The 19404-nt window shown below is 38.9% G+C and overlaps 2 protein-coding genes across 2 annotated transcripts; both read right to left on the bottom strand.

Annotated features, from left to right (window-relative positions):
- Window positions 1–608: 608 nt before the first annotated feature.
- ttc9b (tetratricopeptide repeat domain 9B) lies at window positions 609–12310 on the bottom strand. Its single transcript, XM_033976775.2, has 3 exons — window positions 11537–12310; window positions 3980–4162; window positions 609–3511 (listed from the first exon to the last, which is right to left on the bottom strand). Exons 1-3 carry the CDS (start codon window positions 11994–11996, stop codon window positions 3417–3419), a joined length of 738 nt encoding a protein of 245 aa, XP_033832666.1. The 5' UTR covers window positions 11997–12310; the 3' UTR covers window positions 609–3416.
- Window positions 12311–12808: 498 nt separating this feature from the next.
- Window positions 12809–18094, bottom strand: c13h19orf47 (chromosome 13 C19orf47 homolog). The gene is made up of 8 exons (XM_033976773.2): window positions 18010–18094; window positions 17214–17301; window positions 17013–17127; window positions 16859–16940; window positions 16654–16779; window positions 16420–16569; window positions 16001–16074; window positions 12809–14349 (listed from the first exon to the last, which is right to left on the bottom strand). Exons 1-8 carry the CDS (start codon window positions 18026–18028, stop codon window positions 13861–13863), a joined length of 1143 nt encoding a protein of 380 aa, XP_033832664.1. The 5' UTR covers window positions 18029–18094; the 3' UTR covers window positions 12809–13860.
- Between the last annotated feature and the right edge of the window lie 1310 nt (window positions 18095–19404).

Here is a 19404-nt window from a genome sequence, read left to right as displayed (position 1 = left end):
ATGATAATGTGCCTGAAAATGGAGTGAAGAGCAGGTAGAATTGTTAAATAAATGAGCCGTGTGGCACTAACCTACATCTTTGTCCAGGGATACAGCTTTTATTAAGCCTGCTGTCATGTTTGTCTTTTACTCAACCTCTGAACTTACTAAGGACCTCATGCGACCTTTTCCCTGCAGTATTCATCCTTCCATTTCGATTTCTGCATAATAATATACATATTTGTATCTTTTCAGGGGGCTACTGCGAGGCTCCTGTTTTGTAGATGTTAAGTTACAGCTAAATACTTGAAACGTGCTTGTCAGTTTGTTTTTAGGATGTCTTCTTTGCTCAGACAATCCATGGGTTTTAGGGTGATGATAAATTAGGACTGTTTTCATAGCAATAAACTATTAAAAAGTAAATATATCATTTGAATGGTGAAAAGTCCTCAAAATATACGCATATAACAGGAAGATGAAACCCATGACTAGCGACAATCTCTCAAGCATACTTTCATTTATCACATGACACTAGGTTTATACAGATCAGAATGGTGTGTGTCAAAAGCAAAAGCAGACAGATTTTTTTTTTATGCCAAACTTTATTCATTATTGATATTTACCAATCAACAGTGCATTCTCAGGCTAGCGGTTCATAAGGACCAGTGAGGGAGGCCTCTGATGTTGTGACTGGAAGAAGGCCTCAGCAAGAAATATTCAGTTCAATAATCCATTCACACTCTGGATTGTTCAAGTTCAGGTCCCTCCTCACATCTTTTTTTTTTTTTTTGCAAAATTCTTCAGAAAAGTTCTTCAGAATGTTTTGCCCCTGTTGGCCGTTACTGATGAGTCCGTCAGTTGTGTCAAAGGGCGTTGCACAAACTTTGAGCTGGCTTGATATCCCATTTTATCAAAGAGATACCAACAAAAATATCAACACATACAGACACAGTTACAACAGCTCTGCAGTGTTGAGCCTTTGAATTCTCTTTTGTATCCACTGATTTTCTATTCAGTTGATGAACTAAGTTCTGTAAAGTAAAGCTTTACAACCATAAACAATACAACCATAAACCTTTCCATTTTTATTTATTTATTTATTTATTTTGTATATTTGTATTATATAGTCACAAAAACTACTTTTGACATTTGACAAACATTTACCTCAAATGACATCAACATAAAGAGCCAAAAGTATCACAACAGTAGTGTGACTCCATCTCATTTTCTTGTGCTTCTCTCAGAGCTACACAGATGAACAGGTCCTGTAGTGTGTAGTGTGTTGTCAGCTCACTATTACAGCCTCTGAGTCAGTTTTGTGTTTACAGGGAGAACCGATCTGTCCTCCCTCTGGACCTTCATTGCACACTGGACTGACTTAGCACAGCAAGACATAAACAAGATGGCTGCCTGGTGCCATGGAGAGAGGGACATGATGGGAGGAGACCAATCCCTGAGAGGCCTGTTGATGAGTGAGCAACCATAGAGACAAGTGCTGCTGTCCCAAAGTGACTTGAACATCCTCCTCTGGGGCAGACACAGGAACAGGGCAGCAGGCTTCATCCTGATTTTGGTTCAATATGTGCGCCTACGCCATATTTACTGGCAATAGCGATATTGATAATAATGTGCTACAAGGTGTGTGCCAATAACCACTGTCCTTTGTGGTTTGAAAACCATCCATTTTTGTCTGTTACATTTGTGCAGTTCCGTGACTTTACATGTCTGCCAGAGCTGACTATGGCCTCCTTCTCTCTCCACAGAACCTCTCTGAATCATGCCGGTCTCCTCAGCATATGACACCATCTCTCCAGAGTCTCATTGACACACATAAGTCTCTCTGTACCTCCTACCAGTCCACTTAAACGGAGAAATCTTTCAGAAGACTCATTGATTTCTATGGATTGGACTAGTTCTTATCTCAAGCCTTGGCAAAGGCACATGGAGACTTAATTTCATCACTAACTTTTTGTAGATATGTCCTTGATTGTTTGTTACACTAGATACCACCTGCTGTGTCTCTATGAGTGGAGAAAGTACGGGAGGATTAATGAGAAAACTGTTGAGTGGCAGCATGCCATGACAGAAAGCAATACACAGTTCTATGGCTCATACAATGAAACTTTCCACAGCCGCGCTTGTACATGCAGAAGGTGGGCTTGCAGGAAACTTCAGTACAATATGGTCGCTCAGCTCATGCGCTACAATTTGACATTGCAACCTTGTTTTCACAAGGCGGGTAAATCTATGCCTGTAAAGGTATCCTATAGATGCTATTGATGAGTAAAATTGTACAGGAGAAGCAATTGTCAGTATTTAGGATGCATGGCACTGAAAGCCACAGTATCAACAGCAGAAGTGGTAGATAGTTGTATTATTATCAAATGAAACTGTTAATATTTGTCAATAATGAATCTACCAATTAAAAATAGGGATAAGAAATCTTACTTGGTAGACTGATTAAAGTACTCCAAGGCTTTGTGTCAGACTCACAGGTTTGCGGAACTACCACACTATGTAGTATTTGGACTGTGAAGTCAGCATTTGAAATTGCAGGTCATTTCTCATCCTCTGCCTCTTGTCTTCCTCCTATCCGTATGCAAGTACATGTAGATAGGTCACTCTCTATGTAGCTTCCAGGGTTATGTAGCAATGCTACATTCATGTACTACTAAAACATTTTTCAAACATTTTCAAAGTCCAAATACTATACTATGTTTCTCTCATTGCTTCTTTGAGAATCGCATCATACACATTTCTACCACAGTTGCTAGGACAGTTCACAACCCTAAGAGCGGACTTGGGACAATTATTAGAAGACAGTTTCACCCCAGTTCACTTACAACCAAGACCTGTACATTAAACGCAAATTAAAACACTATAATTATAAACAATAGATTTAGCCCTTGAATAAAAAAAATGTCCATTAACTGAGACACAAGTCATTCAATAGAAACAGAGACGCAATAGTATCAAAGAAATGCAGGCATTTCGACTCGATTGAAATATGCAATGATTTCCTGTGCCAGTTATCCATTCTGTACTACAAGTAGGATCCATGGACAATCAAATGTGTTGATGGTTTTGTGGTTTGAAAATCCCCCACTCTAATTGGACGTCTTAATCCGATCCAAAATTTCCCTTTCCATCCGAAGGCAGAAAAAACGTTGAGCTAAGGCATGTAATTGGAATCACACCTATTTTTCTATATCAAAGCTCCTTATCCAACTGCTTACTACTATTATAATACAGAATTCTTGTCTCAAAAGGGAAGAAGACCGAACCACTGCACCTGAGGGAGGAAACGAGGGAAATGGAGGAATTTGATCGGTTTCCTGTGCGTCCAGTGGTGGCGTCGGATTGTGACTGTGATCAGAAGGTATGTGCAAGGAGAGAAGGGAGGGTCAAAGTCAAGGGAAGTCATCAGGGTTAAAAAATCAAGGGTTAGCTGGGTTCTCTTTGACACTCTCCCGCTGTCCGTATTTGCTCATCTTCATCTCTGTCAGCTGGATGTACCGGAGCACGTTGGTGTCTGGAGAAATTATATAAAATGAGTCATGTTGAAAATGTACTAAAACACACTCAGAGCAAGATGTGCATGTGGCAGTTAGATGAAATGAGTAGGGCTATAGTCCTTTATTTTATTAGGATTAAAAGGTTTTATATGGATCACAGCAGAAGGGAGAATGCATGGAGTGAACTAGCTGGAGTTGTGGGTTTTACTGAACCTTTAACCTGCTTTTTCACTCCTGAAGATTTTTTTTTTACTATTACTTGTACTAGTCCCCTTTTAGTTGACACATCGATGCACAAGGCATGTCTTTAGTCAACCAAGAATTTCTTTAGTCAGCTACAGCCCTAGAAATGGGTGGTGAACCATGTCATGTATGAATGGAAGAAAGGGTGGACTGCTGTGATGATTTATTTTACATGGTTTAGAGACAGGAGCAGAGCTTGACGTCACGTGCAGTACAGATGAGAGAAGGAAGCACTGTGTCACCTGTTGGTTCCCGGTTCTTGGCCTCACGCAGGTAGCGCAGAGCACATTCGTAGTCTCCCAGGTGGTAGAAGGCGATGCCAGCTCGATACATGGCCTTGAAGTGGTCCCTCTGGTGACTCAGCACCTTCAGACAGTACTCCTTTACTCTCTCATAGTTCACCAGCTCCGACTGCAACAGGCATGCTGAAAGACACCAATATCAACCAGACTGTTGAGTGAGAGAAAAATGACACTGACCCTGTGCAGAAAACTGGACTCCAAAGATCTGGTGACATTTGCACTGGGTGTAGTCACCTTAGGTCTACCCCAGATATGTTACCTAACTAAAATAAATAACACAGCTACCGACAGACCTGTTTTAACCCTCAAGGCTCGCAACCAAATGTCTCAAAACATTGAGTCAAGGAATTTAGACACAAAGATTGCAGTATAAATATATGAGTACTGAGTTGTTCAGTGGTTATTTTCTCTCAATTTTTATTAAGGAATAGACACGTGTTTATTTTTAAAGAGGTAAACAAAATCTGGGAATATTTTAATATTAAAAACAACATGATTTTTAAATTTTGTAAGATTTTAAGATGATTTACTTTTGCAAATGACAAAACATAAAATTTATGTAATTGTAATAATAACATAACAGCTTTTAATAGCTAATAAGAGCTTTTTCTAATAATTTGAGTGTAGGTCTGCCTCTCATGATCTATTTTTGTTTTGTGTCCAGTCGACATCTCCTTACACAACTGCCCTCTGTCTCTCTCCTCTGTCCTTGACACCTCAGTAAGCAGCATGAGTCAGAGACTATTAGCCGTGAAGTCAGTGATGGAGGTGATGGGGGGGCAGGAAACACTATTGCCCTGTTAGATTTGAATGTGCTCTACGGGGCCACTACAAAATGAGATCTGTGTTTAGAGGACATGAAGGAGATAAAAACTGGGAGGCTTTGTGGCATCTAACCCTCTGTGTCTACAAATGATATTTAACAGTATAACTGGAATGGTGTAGTATTTTTTACCAGTGCATTTAAATAATTTATTGATTGGTCTTAATTTACATCCTGTTTATGCTTTTGTTAGTTAGATTTGTACGCCAAGATGGTTCGGACCAGGATGTGGAAAGTTTAAAGTTTATTGGATCAAGCTCTTTATACACACAATGCATATAGATGCTGTTTCCTCGAGCAATACACCTCACACACGTGGCCTGTATGAATGTGTTAAGACTGATTGTTGGAGTCATGTGTGCCTAATGGCAGCCACAGTTGTATCACATATTGTTCATACCAAGTTAACATATATTGCACTAAATGATCATACAGCCTAACTGTGTAGAGTGCATTGTTATTATTATTTTAACATTTATTATTATAACAATACATTTATTAACCTGCATTTTGTTTATTATAAAAATTTAAAAAGCAAGTTTCTGCTGCATTCTTTTGCCCGTGAATACAATACCTGAATACAGGTGTCAGAGTAAAATCAACCCCTTTCATTTCTCCTCAATGCAGTTTAAATGTGTTTCACTTTAACACTTGTACAATATGATCACTGCATGTTTCCACTGATAGTAGCAGTGGGTTTGTGTTTGGCCTATGACATACATTCCTTCATTGTAATGGCTCATACGTTTAGAGCTCCAGGAAGAACAGCGGCAGCACTATCATCTTATCATTAAAATTCACCATGACTCAGCCCTGAGTGGAGTCGGCAGGTTGGTATGGAGCTGTGTCCTTAGAGGACCTTTTATATTCTTCTCTATGCCACTGATAGACACTTTTTGTTTTCACCACTCATCCATACCCTCCTCCTCTGCCTCCAGTCGTGATCAACATGCTTTCAGAGGATTGTGTTACAGCTCATAATGATCTGATGAGCTTAGCCGTTGTAGGGATCAGTATCCTTGATACACAGAACATACCCAACCCATTTTGGATTCAATCTTGAATAGTTTCTGATTTGCAGTTAGATTTCTGCTAATGGCAATGCATACTTACTGTTGTGTCCTTGGGCAATATACCTTAGACATCGTGCTTAGAATGTTAGTGTGATTGTGTTTTAAGGTGGTTGGTGGTTTGCAGAGTACAAAGTCATCTTGATGAAAATGTAAAGCATGAGAGAATCAAGAAATCTTTGTGCAGTTTATAAGATATGCCTAATAGTTATTAGTTTATTTGAGGCATTGCAGCATAAGAGTGCATTAATAAAACATGTAAGGTGGGGACTGTCTGACCGCGCCCTACTGGTCCATTAGGCAGATGGATATCAGAAGGGGGAAATGTGGAGCGTGGTGAAATGCATTAAGGGTGTAATAATGACAGGGTCATATGAGGGGCCAGGATCAGACTAAAGGGCCAATAAACCAGGGGAATGGTCTCAGTCAAAGTGTCGTGGCTCAGAGACACAGACACATGGATATTGACTCTTGTTCATAACTTTAAGTTCTCTTGTTGCTTTTTGACAGAGCCCAGCTGCTCATCACAAGCACCAAGTGTAAAAAGCAGACTTTCATTTGTCTGACAGTGAGAGGCCAGCAATAGGCAAATATGAATGAAACAAGAGAGTGCCTGTGGAGATTGGTAACTTTAAAGCCATATTGTGGTACAGTGCATGCAAAGCAATAACATTACCACAGAGACAAGTAAGTGCTGGACACTCCACCAGAAAAGATATATATTGCTCCTTTTATAACTAAACAAATCAACATGGCAGACATGCATGACACAAAAGATGTTCTGAGCTCAACATCTGCTGTGCTGTATCCCGTTCTTGTTATGATTTGCCTCACACTTCTGAGACAAGACTGTCACTCTCACAATATCCCAGATGCTAGTTGGCGCTCATATAAAACACAGATATGACGCAAATGAGTGATTCAATCTAACACAACAAGAGCATTTCCACTCATTACATTCATTGCATTGGAAACAAATACTGCAGATGATGCTTTTGTCACTGAAAACAAAAAACAAACAATCCCATGAAGCGTCCACCACCTTCTAAACTGTCTGTTCAAACACAACACACAGGAGGCTGGAAAATGTCAATGCTGAGCTTATTGCACATTTTAGCACAGAACTTAACACAATTTGTATAATTTTAAATGTATTTACTTTCATATGTTCAGGGATTTGGATCTTTACATTTTTGAGTACAGATTACAAATGATTCAGTGACTTAAAATAACTAAGAAAAGTTTTAAGGTAAGTATTTTTAGATTGTAATTTGTATTGAATGTAAAAGACACTTCTCCTTGCACTATCAATTTGCGTCTTCCTGTTATGTTCCGCTGCCCAAATTAGTTGCTGACTCAAGATAAATTGAGGTCAGCTCTTTAAATATTCATACTGTTAGATAGATATCCTCCTAGTGGACTCATAAATCATGTTTCCTAAAGTTTCTGGGAGCGGCAGTGGCTCCGTGGTTAGAGTGCTCGTCCACCAACTCAAATGTGTTCATCCCACTTTGTCTGTGTGAGTGATCATAATCATAGGGGTAAATGATGCAGATTTGAAGCCTTGCTTTTGTCAGTGTATGCTAGGGCAGCTGTGGGCAGAAATATCTCAACACTGAGAGTCTGAAAAAGTGCAACATATTACTATAACTATTATTATTATTATTATTATTATTATTTATTATTATTATTTATTATTTATTATTTATTATTTATTATTTATTATTATTATTATTATTATTATTATTATTATTATTATTATTTGGATTTAGCAGAATGAGCACAGAATGTTACTCGCTTCTATCCAAACTGTAGAGTAAGAGAATAATACATTATCCATTGCTGTTCGGGGAACAGACTTGGATTCAAATAGGAGATAAATGCAGTTTAATAAAGCACAGATGAGACATTTATTGGGTAATATATCTATAGTTGAGCCTGGCACAGATGTAATTTAGTTGTGGGCCAAAGCCAGCCTATAATATGATTGGTATCATTTAAGACACTGTGCAGATGTTTCCCTTTAGCACTGCAGACCTCTGCTTTGTTTCATTACTTTATAGAAATGCTACATTTTAGATTTAAAAACAATACATACAGTTTTGCTTGTTTACAATTCTTTCAAAAATGATTTTTATGTGCTTGAAAAATAACTTGATCCAGTGAGCCAAATTCTTTGGCACTGGGTGTATGAGAGTCAGCCAGCAAGTATAGTAAGCATAAATTTAAAGTTGAGGCAGGCCTTAAAAATACAACACTTTTATCATGTTTTCTTGTTCTAACACAATAATATAGAGCTCACCAGATACTGCTCAGCCAAAAGTAAACAAATTTTCTCTAGTGACTTGAGAAGGTTATAAAAGTCACCTTGAGCTTGAGAGGTTAATACAGAATCACTGAACAATTCACAATAAAAAAGACAAACCAGAAGACTTTGTGAGTGAATGGCTGTAATAACAGATGAGTGTGTCATTGCTTCGACGTGTGTTACTTGAGTGAAGGTCCTTCACTGGGCAAAGGCCCACCAACCCCAGTGCCATCAAGGACACACTTTCAATGTCAAGGCCTGGCCCACAGAGATGATGAAAGCTGTCAGGCCCGGGTGGATTAGCTCAGACAGGACACTGTCTGTGTGGAGAGGAGTGGATAAATATAAACAGCAGTGCAGCACTAACTGTCATGAGCCAAGGACATGAGCTGATTTGTCATTAAAAATATCAGTGTTTCACTACAGAGAAACTTAAAATATAATTGACTGATGATTTCAAAAGATAAAGATATAAAGTATAGTGTTATATAAAGTTATATAAACAAATGGAATTTAATCCAATGCTGGTAGCAACTTTAACTAAAGGCAGTCAAGATATTTTGTTATCAGTAAAATGTGTCCATATCCATAATGTTATAAAAGATTACTAGACTTGTGTGTGTGTACTTTCTGAGCAAAAACTTCTTTGGGCAGCTGGCCCTTTCTAGAAGAGTAAATGCCTAGCTAACTTGTCAACATTCCAAAGAAAAAAACAATCAAATATCAATAAACCAGCAAGTGAACATAACAAACATAAATATTTACTTTTGTTATAATATTTAACCAATAACCCACAATGACCATGGATTAGCATTTTCTTTCATTGTAAATCTGTGAGGTCTTAACTGACTGACGACATCTATTTTAAGTGTTTGCCTGTCCTGTTCCTTTGCTTATGACAGATGACCCTCTTGACAGGAGTCATCTGGGCCTGCCAGGACTGCTATATAAATCAGTTTGATCAGCTGGCATTTTACCTCTGAGTTATAAGACATAGTACATATCACAGCTCCGGTTACACCTAATCATTTGCACAAAGCCCAAGCACAGCTCTGCTGCTCATCAATAGCTGATATAGCAAAGACTTCAGTGAGTGGTGAAGTACAGAGAGTGCTCAATGCGGTGCCATCTGCAGCTCTGGCACACCACTTCCTACAACCCTCCCCCTCTCACCCTGTCAGAGCCTAACCCACATCCTCCTTCACAGACAATTGTTATATTGTTTTCTACTTATGTTATCAATTCAGTCAAAATTTCCCTGGTGAAGTAAGGGAGTGTCAAGTTTTCTTTGAGATTAGAAGCCATTGGGAGCTGATGTAAAAATTAAAAAGTTGATTTAGAGGATTGCGCCATTTGCGGTTCTACACATCCATGTAAATATAGGATTGGGAGAAGTATTAGTATTCCATTAGAGAAGATACTGCAAATGGAAAAATGCAGGAGAGTTTTTATTGTCTTTTTGCCTCATAGTACAATTGATGCATACCATTGTTCCCAGATTTATTGAAAACATGCACACATAATTAGTAGAATATTGATCATCTGTTGATCACCTTGTTTCTTCTTTGTCATTTCACATGAAAGTCTTGTTTTACCATAAAGACTATTTACTAAAAGAAGCTACTGTAAAGAAGAGATCGGAGCCTCCTTGCCTTTGGGCCAATTTCTGTGAACAATGCAACCCAGTTAGATTAGCTCTAAAGGAACATGGGCTTGAGGTGTGCTCCTATTAAGGTCAACAAACTTTTTCATCATTCATCGCTCTCTGTATGACACAATGAGGTGATATTTCTGTTGGTGCACATAGCAATTTGTGAAACATATTTAAACATATTACCATTGTACCTAGTAACGACTGAAGCAATGATATTTCTGCAGTGAAGTCATGCTAGTTTCATCATAACTGAATAATGCTGAATCACATGAAGCACACGCATCCTGTAGCATGTGAATGTGATTATAAAGGGTGATAGTGCAAGAGTAAGTTGGAGGAGAATCACCATGCCAAGGCAGTAGTTTATCACCACTGAGGGTGGCCAAATTTTGAACACCGTGAGATGCTTTTTATAGATATTATCTGGAACAGCTTGTCCCCTTAAATGTTGCCGTAACATGTATGAGAGTATATAACTGAACTCCTGCTCACACTGTCCTGTTTGAAGCAATGCTGGGAAAGGCCCACTGATGTTGCCATGGTGATTTAGGCCCCCTGTCGTGTGGTGCCTGTTCCTCCTGCCCCTTTTCCTCTTTCACTTGGTTTTACACTATAACGCTCTACACTCCTATTTCCATAAATGATCCCCGTTTCCTTCTGCTGACACCACATTCACCTTTTTATTTTCCGACTACAATTCTTGTTTTTCTGCTTTTTTTGTCCCCCACCCCCACCCTTTCCTTCATGCCACGCTGGCCTCCCCAATGTCCCCAATGGCCACAGACAGGCACAGCAGAATGGGGCGACCTTCACTGTATCCTATGGTGAACTGGCATAGAGTCAGGTTACAGAGTTATTACCCAAAGAACCCATGCTCACAGGCACAATGGGCAGCAATGGATTTGGGGTAATTATGCACTGCTATCTGCAATCTGAGGGTCAGTTCAATACACTGAATATTAATGATATTGAAGTCCTTTCTTAAATACTGAAAGGGGTAAAATAAGATATGATCTCATTTGACCTTTCATAACCAGGCTTTATTGGATTGAACAATTTGTACCATGACATGCTCAGGGGAAAAAAACTGACTGGAAGTATTGATCAATGATATTACATCAAACAATAAATGAGCAAGTACATTTGTATCTATGGGAATGACTGTGTATTGCTTTGTGTAAAAATATATTGCAATTCAAATATACTGAATCCATCCTTCTTGTAATCAGATGACTGGCTATAGGTTACTTTTTTTTTTTATCTTAAATTAGCATTAATAGAGTTGTGAAGAGCAGAAGATTGTGCTTTTTAGGTAGCAACTGCACTGATTGCACTGATTGTCAGTCTTGCAGACTCATAAAGCTGCACCTGCTTTGTCACTTCCTGTTTTCAAACTGTGCCTTGGCCTCAGCCTTTAGACACAACTATAGAAATAATCTCTCCAAACTCTTCATTTATACAACGAATCTTCTAATGTGTCCCTATATAGTCTTATTTTTAGTTAAATTAGATGGCTAGACTTGTTGGGGTCATGGAAAACGTGAATTTGGATCGTCTTCACAAAATGTCTTTTATAGCGTGAACCCAGTGAAGCTGGAACAGACACAGCGGTAACAAACAACATATTTGGCACGTGTCTCACCCGTGAGGCTGTCGTAACACTCGATCTCTGTGCTCTCCACGGCATTGCGCTGCTCCTCGGTCAGCTTGGCCGCAGCTTGGTTCAGCAGGTTCACCTCGGAGCCCGTGGTGTTGTCGACCACATGCACACCTTTGAGCTGGAGCAGTGCGCGGTGATATTTCCCAATCGCTTCCCGAAATTTCTTTTCTTTATAACAACGATGACCCTCTAATTTAAAGTCGATGGCTTTTTGAATCTTTGCCTCCATATCCATTTCTGCTGAGCCGCCTCGGTACCCGCCGCCGTCCCCTCCCCCGGCAGCTGCTGCCAGGCTCCGTCCGCCGGTCTCGGGATAGCTCTTCAGGCTTTTGATCTGGTGTTGTTTGGCCTCCATGTCTCTCAGTGACAGCGGTTGGAGCGGGCCATGCTGCTCGGACACATAAGCGTGTTTTGGGGATGACCTGAGCAGCGTGCTATGCATAAAGGATAACTGGACACAGCCTCAGAAAACGTCCAAAAATAAGAAGCAAAAATGAAAAAGGAGGTGATTTAAAGGCGTTTGAACTGAACCGCGCTGCGCGTTGATTTAAAACAAAACAAAACTGTATCGAGAGACACAGAGCAGCGGACACCGAGAACAACAGTGTCAGGGAGGCGCTTTCGCCAGAGATGCTCGAGGTGCGCGCAGCTTCAGCACCACGGACAGCGCACACAGCACAACCCCTGCCGCAAAGCACTGTGGGAAAAGCGAAAGTCGTGAGGGGATGCTGCAGTCGAGCTTTTACAACGAGGCAAAGGCGGAAGGATATTATTTTAAAAATGACTACTATCCTTTAAATGTCAAAAAGCGTGGTGAATCACCAATGTTTTCTATAACTGGATGTCGTATTTGTAACAGTGACTAAAGCTGACTTATGCTCCAAACATTTTACTGTAGCAACTTCATTCTGGCCAATTATTAATAAAGTAGTATGACGTCACTTAGTTGTTGTTTGGGAGTACAGCCGTGCAACACCGTGTGAACTCAGTTTCTATGTCCGTATCTTATAAATGTACTAAAACATTGTATTACGGTCAAGAGTTAAGTCTGAAAATGCATCAGCAGGAGGCTGCAGTGAAGGGCAGACAGAAAGGAGGCAGTGACATCAAGTGGGCAAAAGGTTGTTCTTATAATGCGATGAGCGCTTAATATTTACTTAGTGGTTAGGAGTGGTAGTCAGATTAAATTGTAGTACCTGTAGTACCATACTAGAGATATACACAATATGAAGGATTTAGACATGAATCTTTTTTCCAAATAAAATTTATTTAGTTTCGCTATTTATTAAGCTTTTTTTTTCAAACTCAAAAACTTCCTGCACAATAAAAACATGGGATGCGATCTTAAATAAATTTCAAATGTTTAGGTTAAATCATACACAGGGATCACTTACAGCAGGGCGTTATATTAACGCCCACATAGGAAAAAATAAACTATATTTGTTCTGGATAGTCTGTAAGGATGATATGACAAATTCAAACAAAGTCTATAGGAGGTTAGGACTATGGTGCATTTCTTCATGAACATGAATAAAAAACTATTCATACAGAGGTAACTATCATTTACAAGTTATCCAGAAATCACCCAAGTTATTCTATAAAAGTCCTGTTTTTCTTCTCCACTTAATCATATACATTATTACTAATGTCCTGTAAGGACAAATTTTTATTTTTATTTACCCATCTTAAAAATGGGATGCTGAAACAGAATTAAACACAGGTGAAAATGGCTTAGGCCAAGGGCATCCAAACCTTCTCATCAAGGGAAACGCATAAGAGCCATAGACTAGTGGTCAGTACAGTGAATAATAACAGTTAAATTTAACACTGACTGTACGGAACCACCAGACCTTTAATTGGGTTTGGAGCCTCAATGAGACACATTTGATACTTCTTATAAAAAGGTAGATGTTTAAAACTTTTGGGCCAATTCACTAGGAAACCTGAGGGCCAATAAAAATTGGTCTGAAAGCTGCATTTGGCCACTGGGCCATAGTTTAGACATGCCTGGCCACATAGGTAACATTAGGCAACATCATGCAAACATTTTTTTTTTAGTATTAAACAAGGTGTGGAAATTTCTAAATAGAAATAAAATCCACCAAATAAATGGCAATATAAATAAAAATGATCTAAAAGTCTAAAATAGGAGTAACCGTGGTCTAAGGCAGAATTATTACTGTCCCTTTCGCTCATTGAAACTCAGTCAATGGCGAACACTCCAGTCAACAAGTTTAACCTCTTTGTGATGCCAGGGAAAGAGGTGACCGGATCAGTCTCTTTAGAAAGACGCATATCAAATAATGTTAGGTTTTTTTGTTGCCAAGTCTCTTGAAGACACTGACAGCTCGTGCATCCATTTGAGCGCCATGCCCATCGCCTGCAGCTCCAGTGCTGCTACTCACTTTGGAGCTGGCAATGATCAGTCTCTTTTGGGCTCTGGGCTTGGTGCTCGTAACACGGTTGTCCTGTTCGTCGTTAGGAGGGGAGGCAGCGCTCGGAGGAGTGCCCAGTCTCTGGAGCACGCTCATTTTTGCCGGGGGAAGGCCGTTTATGGTGGAGGAGGTAGGCATGTCAGATGGTGGCAGTTTGAATTTGCCTCCCAGTCGTCGCAGGGTTGTGGGCTTTGAAACCACAGGCTCCTTCTTTGAAGCAGGAACTGTTTTTTTGAGGACCCCGGCATACTGAAGCACAGATCCTTCTCCGTCGCTGTCTTCCCCTTCGGCCATGCTGTATGCTGGCTTTGTCTGGTCCTCTTCAAGGGTTAAATCCAGTCTGCTGAACACTCCAGAGGGCTGAAACAATAATAGCACAGTGATATCGTATATCTCAGTATTGAAAAAGTTTAATGGTATCACCTTCAATATTGTCAGTTAAAAATAATTCCCCCTTTAAGTTTATATTTAACACTGCAGCCAATAAATTCCTCCATTCAATAATATTCTCAGCTCTTTGGCAGATATTTAACCTTCATTTTGTTGCTTAAATAGCTTTCTTTTAATTTCAGTAAATAACTAGTTTACAAAACCTGAAAACATATTGCCAAGTGCTGCCAATTGCTGTCAAGTGCAAATTACGCAGCGACTTGAACTCATCATCACACCAGTAGCATATGCATGGCTCCTTCTGCCCATCAAAACAACTGTTGGGGCTAAAACAGCACCGTCTAAAAGAAAGTATACAACTTTCTAACATGGGGACATAGAACAATGTGTAGGACGTATGAAGTGATGTGGACAGTGTGCAGCTGGGCTCAGAAGGTGGACAGATTCTGACTTTATAAACTTGTGCGTTGTGGATACACATTCGCTTTGGATGTGCTGTTTGGACATTATTCTCTTCATGTCCGTGAAGGACAAAGCAGGAGGTGCTTGGACAAAACAAACAGGTGAGTGACCCAAAGTCATAAACTGCTCCAATACACAGTGTGAAGTGTAATGTCACTGAAACACTTTGTATATCCACACACGGAGACGCGTGTGTGTGCACATGTCAACTGCAGACCATTGATAAAACACTACCTCCATTTCTGTTATAATGTGATCGCACAGTCAAGGGACCAGAGCCACAGACCCCCCAGACGCTGTATTTGATTAAATTGTGGGCATTCGCGGTCATTAGAAACTGATGGTGAAAAAGCGCGTTTTCAACTCAATTTGGGTTCAATTTCAATCCGATAAATCAGGTTTACTAGTTGAATGGATGAAAATCATTGAAATAGTTGCAGAAGATTATGGATCTATAGATGTGTAATTTCTTTTACTTGTGAATGAAAAAGAAATTACGCCTGGCCTGCACATCTGACACAAAATGAAACAAGACTTCCATATGATCGATGTGTATTTGATGTCTTAAATGCAAAGCAGTCCCGTTAAGGTCACTCACATCCTTTTGCATTTACAATCCAGTTATGCTTTAAGTCTAAAGGAAACTGTTAGCTTGGTTGTGTGTGTCCATGTGGCCATGATGTACGCAGAGTTTTGTGTGTCCTGCGAAAGACGGGGAAAAAAAAACAAAAAACAGCAGCCTTGTCAATGCATCTTCATGCACTATGTTTCGTGCAATAAAACCAGTGTTTTTTACAGTCACAATTTCACAGACTTACTCATGATTTGTAGTTTAAATAAAAATAAAAAAAGGCAGAAAAAGTTGTTTAGTGAGAGTCTTGTTCATCAATTAATTATGTATTTTGCATTTAAAATCAACAAAATTCACATTACTGCTTTTATGAAATCATTAACTTATTATTTTACACACCATGTATGTGCAGTAGAAGGAAAAATCCAAATGTGGCTACATTTGGTTTAATTAGTTGGGACTGGCGATAATACGGTCTATCGTGGTATAATTTGAAGATGTATGACAATATAAAAAAATTCTGTAAACTCAAGTGAGCATCAAACTGGGACTCTAAAAGAACACTAAAAGCAAAACAGACTATCTCACCTTATTATTGGTTGTAGTGGTATCCGACTTTGATTCAGCTCCAAGCCTTGCAAAAACAGATGTGCGCTTCAGACCTGTAAATACAACAAATTCAGGAACAAAATGACTCAACTCAAAACTAGTTTTGCTATATCTGTCCCTAAACCAAATGAACTGTTAAACAATTTTTTTTAAACCATTTCATTAGTGTTTATTAGTAAAAAGTCCCACACACTAAGCTTTGTCCAACCCTGTCTTTTTTTAGATAGATTTGCTCTATTCAAGAAAGAACATAGAAGGAAATGTAACAGAAAAAAATTAAAGATTGTTTTAATCAGCACACCTTCTTAGGTTTGCAGTGTTAATACTGATTAGTGGAAGTGAGCATCAGCACTAGCACTTAACTGCAAGGTGCTCACTTCTTCACAGGTCGGTCCTACCTTTCTTGGCCTGCTGAGCCAGGATGCGGCGTGTGCGTGCCGTAGTGCCTTTGGGCATGTTGACGATGTACTTGCCTTCCATCTCAGCTGTCACACGTCGACGTTTCACGGCAGGCACACTCTTCCCCTCATCTGCTGGTTGACTTACAACTACCAAAGTGCACAGCATTTATTCAACTGGTGTGAGGGATGTATGCGTTAAAATAGATATGATGAACAGGGGATAATACAAACCTGCTTTGTTCTTTTTATTTCCTGGCACATTGGAGACCGTGACAGAAAGGCGGTTGTCACCTCGTCGTACTGGAGTTGCTGGTGGAGAGTCATGGCTTAGAGCATTGGCAATCATGCGAGTGGCAGCTAAAAAAAAATTAATAATAATTACATTGGTCTTAGGCAGTTTACCCAAACAAAAGCTTTTAAAACTAATGGGCCTTACGAGTATTGGCAGTCCTTCGCAGTTCAGCCTGCACACTGGTCTGTCCTGAGGAGATGGCTTCTGTGGCCATTTTGCACATGTCCTATCAAGTAATAAGTAATTTAGTGAAGCAGGATGAAGAGAAATGGCGGTATCTAATGCCCAACTTTAATACCTGCCGGTAGACTTGTTTGGCATGTTTCAGAATGGCAATTATGTCACCAACAACTGTGATTCCGAGGTCCATCATTATGTCTTTACTGAGGTCCATTAGCATATTCTTTTGAATTCTGCATAAGAACAAATCCAATTACAGAGTAAACAAGTATTCAAACAATATTCATAAACAATTTATTTATTTTTATTATTTATTTACCTGTTGTCTACAAAGGAAACTGCATATGTAACAGCAAGGCCAGCAGGAATGCCAGCATCCTTGAAAAACTGAATCCACTCTGACGTAGCTAGAGTATAATTATAGTAGTAAACATTTATTAGTACATTTATTGCAGAAAACAGCAAACTACATAATCTGTAGGTTGATATTTTAAACATTTACTGTATGTTTTAGCTTCTTTTAATTATCATACACGATGGGGAAACTACCAGTGGAAGATCAAAGTGACTGAATTCACAGCTGAGAGGAGGAACAGCTGTTTAACACAAGGCACTACCAAACAGAGACTGAGGAATGTGAGGGGGCAATGTGTGAGACACATACGGCATCTGTGACTTACATCTACATTTAGAATAAGTAAAAAAATTACACCGAATTAACATCTGAAAAACGAAACACATATAATCTACAATATACTATTTACATATTATTGTTTTCATTGAATCAAAAGCATAGTCCAAGGTCCTAATTTAACCCATTTCAGTGATTAGGTGCAATATAGGGAATAAATAATAGGCCTGAAAATGTGGAACCCTAAACATTTTTTTAATTAATAAATTATAAGCCTCTCGCATGCATCATAAGAACAACACACTAGCAATAGCCACATTAGCTTTGTGTGCAGGGCTACGCGTTGTGTCCTTTGTATAATCCACTTTTAACACAGCCAGCATTTAAATCTACTTTTAAATAATACAACCACAATATAATATCACGTCTGCTTAATTCTCAGAGTCTGGAGCCATACACAATTGTTTTTTTATTCGGTTGTTACCTGTGCTCTCGGACGCCATGGTGGTTGGAACAAACGGACACAGGCGTCACGGACCGGACACGCGCGGTTCTGTTCCTTACGTAACTTCCGTTCTTTATCAGCAAACACCTCAGACGGCAGGGGGCGACAAAGACCGCGATCTCAGAATTAGGTCTCTTCTTAGGTCACAGTCATGGATCTATCGCATGGATCTATTAAAATAGCTGTTTCTATATGTAACAGTGCGTCTTTTTTCACACGTTTTTCCCAGAACATATTTATAATGTTCAGACACTAAGACATATATAGTTTAAATAAAACAAAGATCCCAACATGTTTATTATGGGGCCTTTCATCAGTAACTAACATAACCAATCTTTGTGATGAATTACATTTTTGATTATGTATTGCCAAATTGAATTGAATAGGCAGCAAGATGCCTTAAAACATAGTTAAATGAAATGAGAAAATTTCTGCGAATATCCTGCCAGCTACGTCAGTATATATTTGAAGAGATGTAAAAAAAAAAAAATAAAAATAAATAAAGTTTACAAACAAACAAAAGTAAGGTCAGTAAGATTTTTTTATTCAGTAGGTCTAAAAGTAGTTTACTAAATATATTTGCTTCTTTTCAGTTGTTATTTGTTTTGACTTGGGCCTAAACTGGCTTGGTTTGTTGGTCACATGGAACTGATGTTTTTGTTGCGACTTGGAGTCACACTAAATCTGGGACTAAACCAGGACTAAAACAGGATCAGACATCTAAACTTGGATTCAGTCAGGCTCAAACAAGGACAAAGGTAAATCCGTATTAAATGATAACTGCTGTGCCCTTAAGGAACACATGACTACTACCACATAAGTAGCATATTTCCATTGAAGACGTTTGTGGTTTACACAAGAAATTTTGACTCTCATATAACATGTTTGCATAACATTATTTTTTTTTTCTTTTAAAAAAGAAAGAAAGCAACATAACATAGTAGCAGACAGATTGGCTTTAAGTTCTTTGCTACATTATGTTAACCCAAAGTGGGTGGTATTGCATTTATAAGGAAACAAATCTAACAAAAAGCGAATGGTTACACACAGTAATATGCTCTATTTATAGTATAGAAAAATAATTATTTTCATTTTCATCAATAAATCAAGTAAGTTACAATACAGTACAAATAAATGTGAACAGTTTCACTACTGTAAAAGAGTCTTCATATACTTACATGTTTTCTACTTATAAATGTATACGTACACAGGAAAACAACAGAATAAAATTCATATCGTGACAACCTCAGGTTTTAACCTGAAGTGCATTTCCAGAACTGAGGCTCCTTAAAGTCTGCATCATGTACAAGGCTTACCTGAAATCTGTTTTTTTTGTTTTTTTGTTTTTTTGTTTTTTTTTTAACAAATAATTAG

This window comes from Periophthalmus magnuspinnatus, chromosome 13 (assembly GCF_009829125.3).
Source record: "Periophthalmus magnuspinnatus isolate fPerMag1 chromosome 13, fPerMag1.2.pri, whole genome shotgun sequence".
Lineage (NCBI taxonomy): Eukaryota > Metazoa > Chordata > Actinopteri > Gobiiformes > Gobiidae > Periophthalmus > Periophthalmus magnuspinnatus.
This window is presented reverse-complemented; position numbering and strand designations above follow the sequence as displayed.

Bases quoted from the DNA above. Each gene is read 5' to 3' on its own strand.
- ttc9b (XM_033976775.2), bottom strand. From the start codon at position 11,996: ATGCATAGCACGCTGCTCAGGTCATCCCCAAAACACGCTTATGTGTCC. The intron at 4,163-11,536 runs GTGAGACACGTG...GGTGTCTTTCAG, and splicing joins GTGTTACGACAGCCTCACGG to CATGCCTGTTGCAGTCGGAG. The intron at 3,512-3,979 runs GTGACACAGTGC...TAATTTCTCCAG, and splicing joins CAAGAACCGGGAACCAACAG to ACACCAACGTGCTCCGGTAC.
- c13h19orf47 (XM_033976773.2), bottom strand. The intron at 16,570-16,653 runs GTTTGTATTATC...GCACTTTGGTAG, and splicing joins AAATAAAAAGAACAAAGCAG to TTGTAAGTCAACCAGCAGAT. The intron at 16,075-16,419 runs GTAGGACCGACC...TTGTATTTACAG, and splicing joins GGCTCAGCAGGCCAAGAAAG to GTCTGAAGCGCACATCTGTT.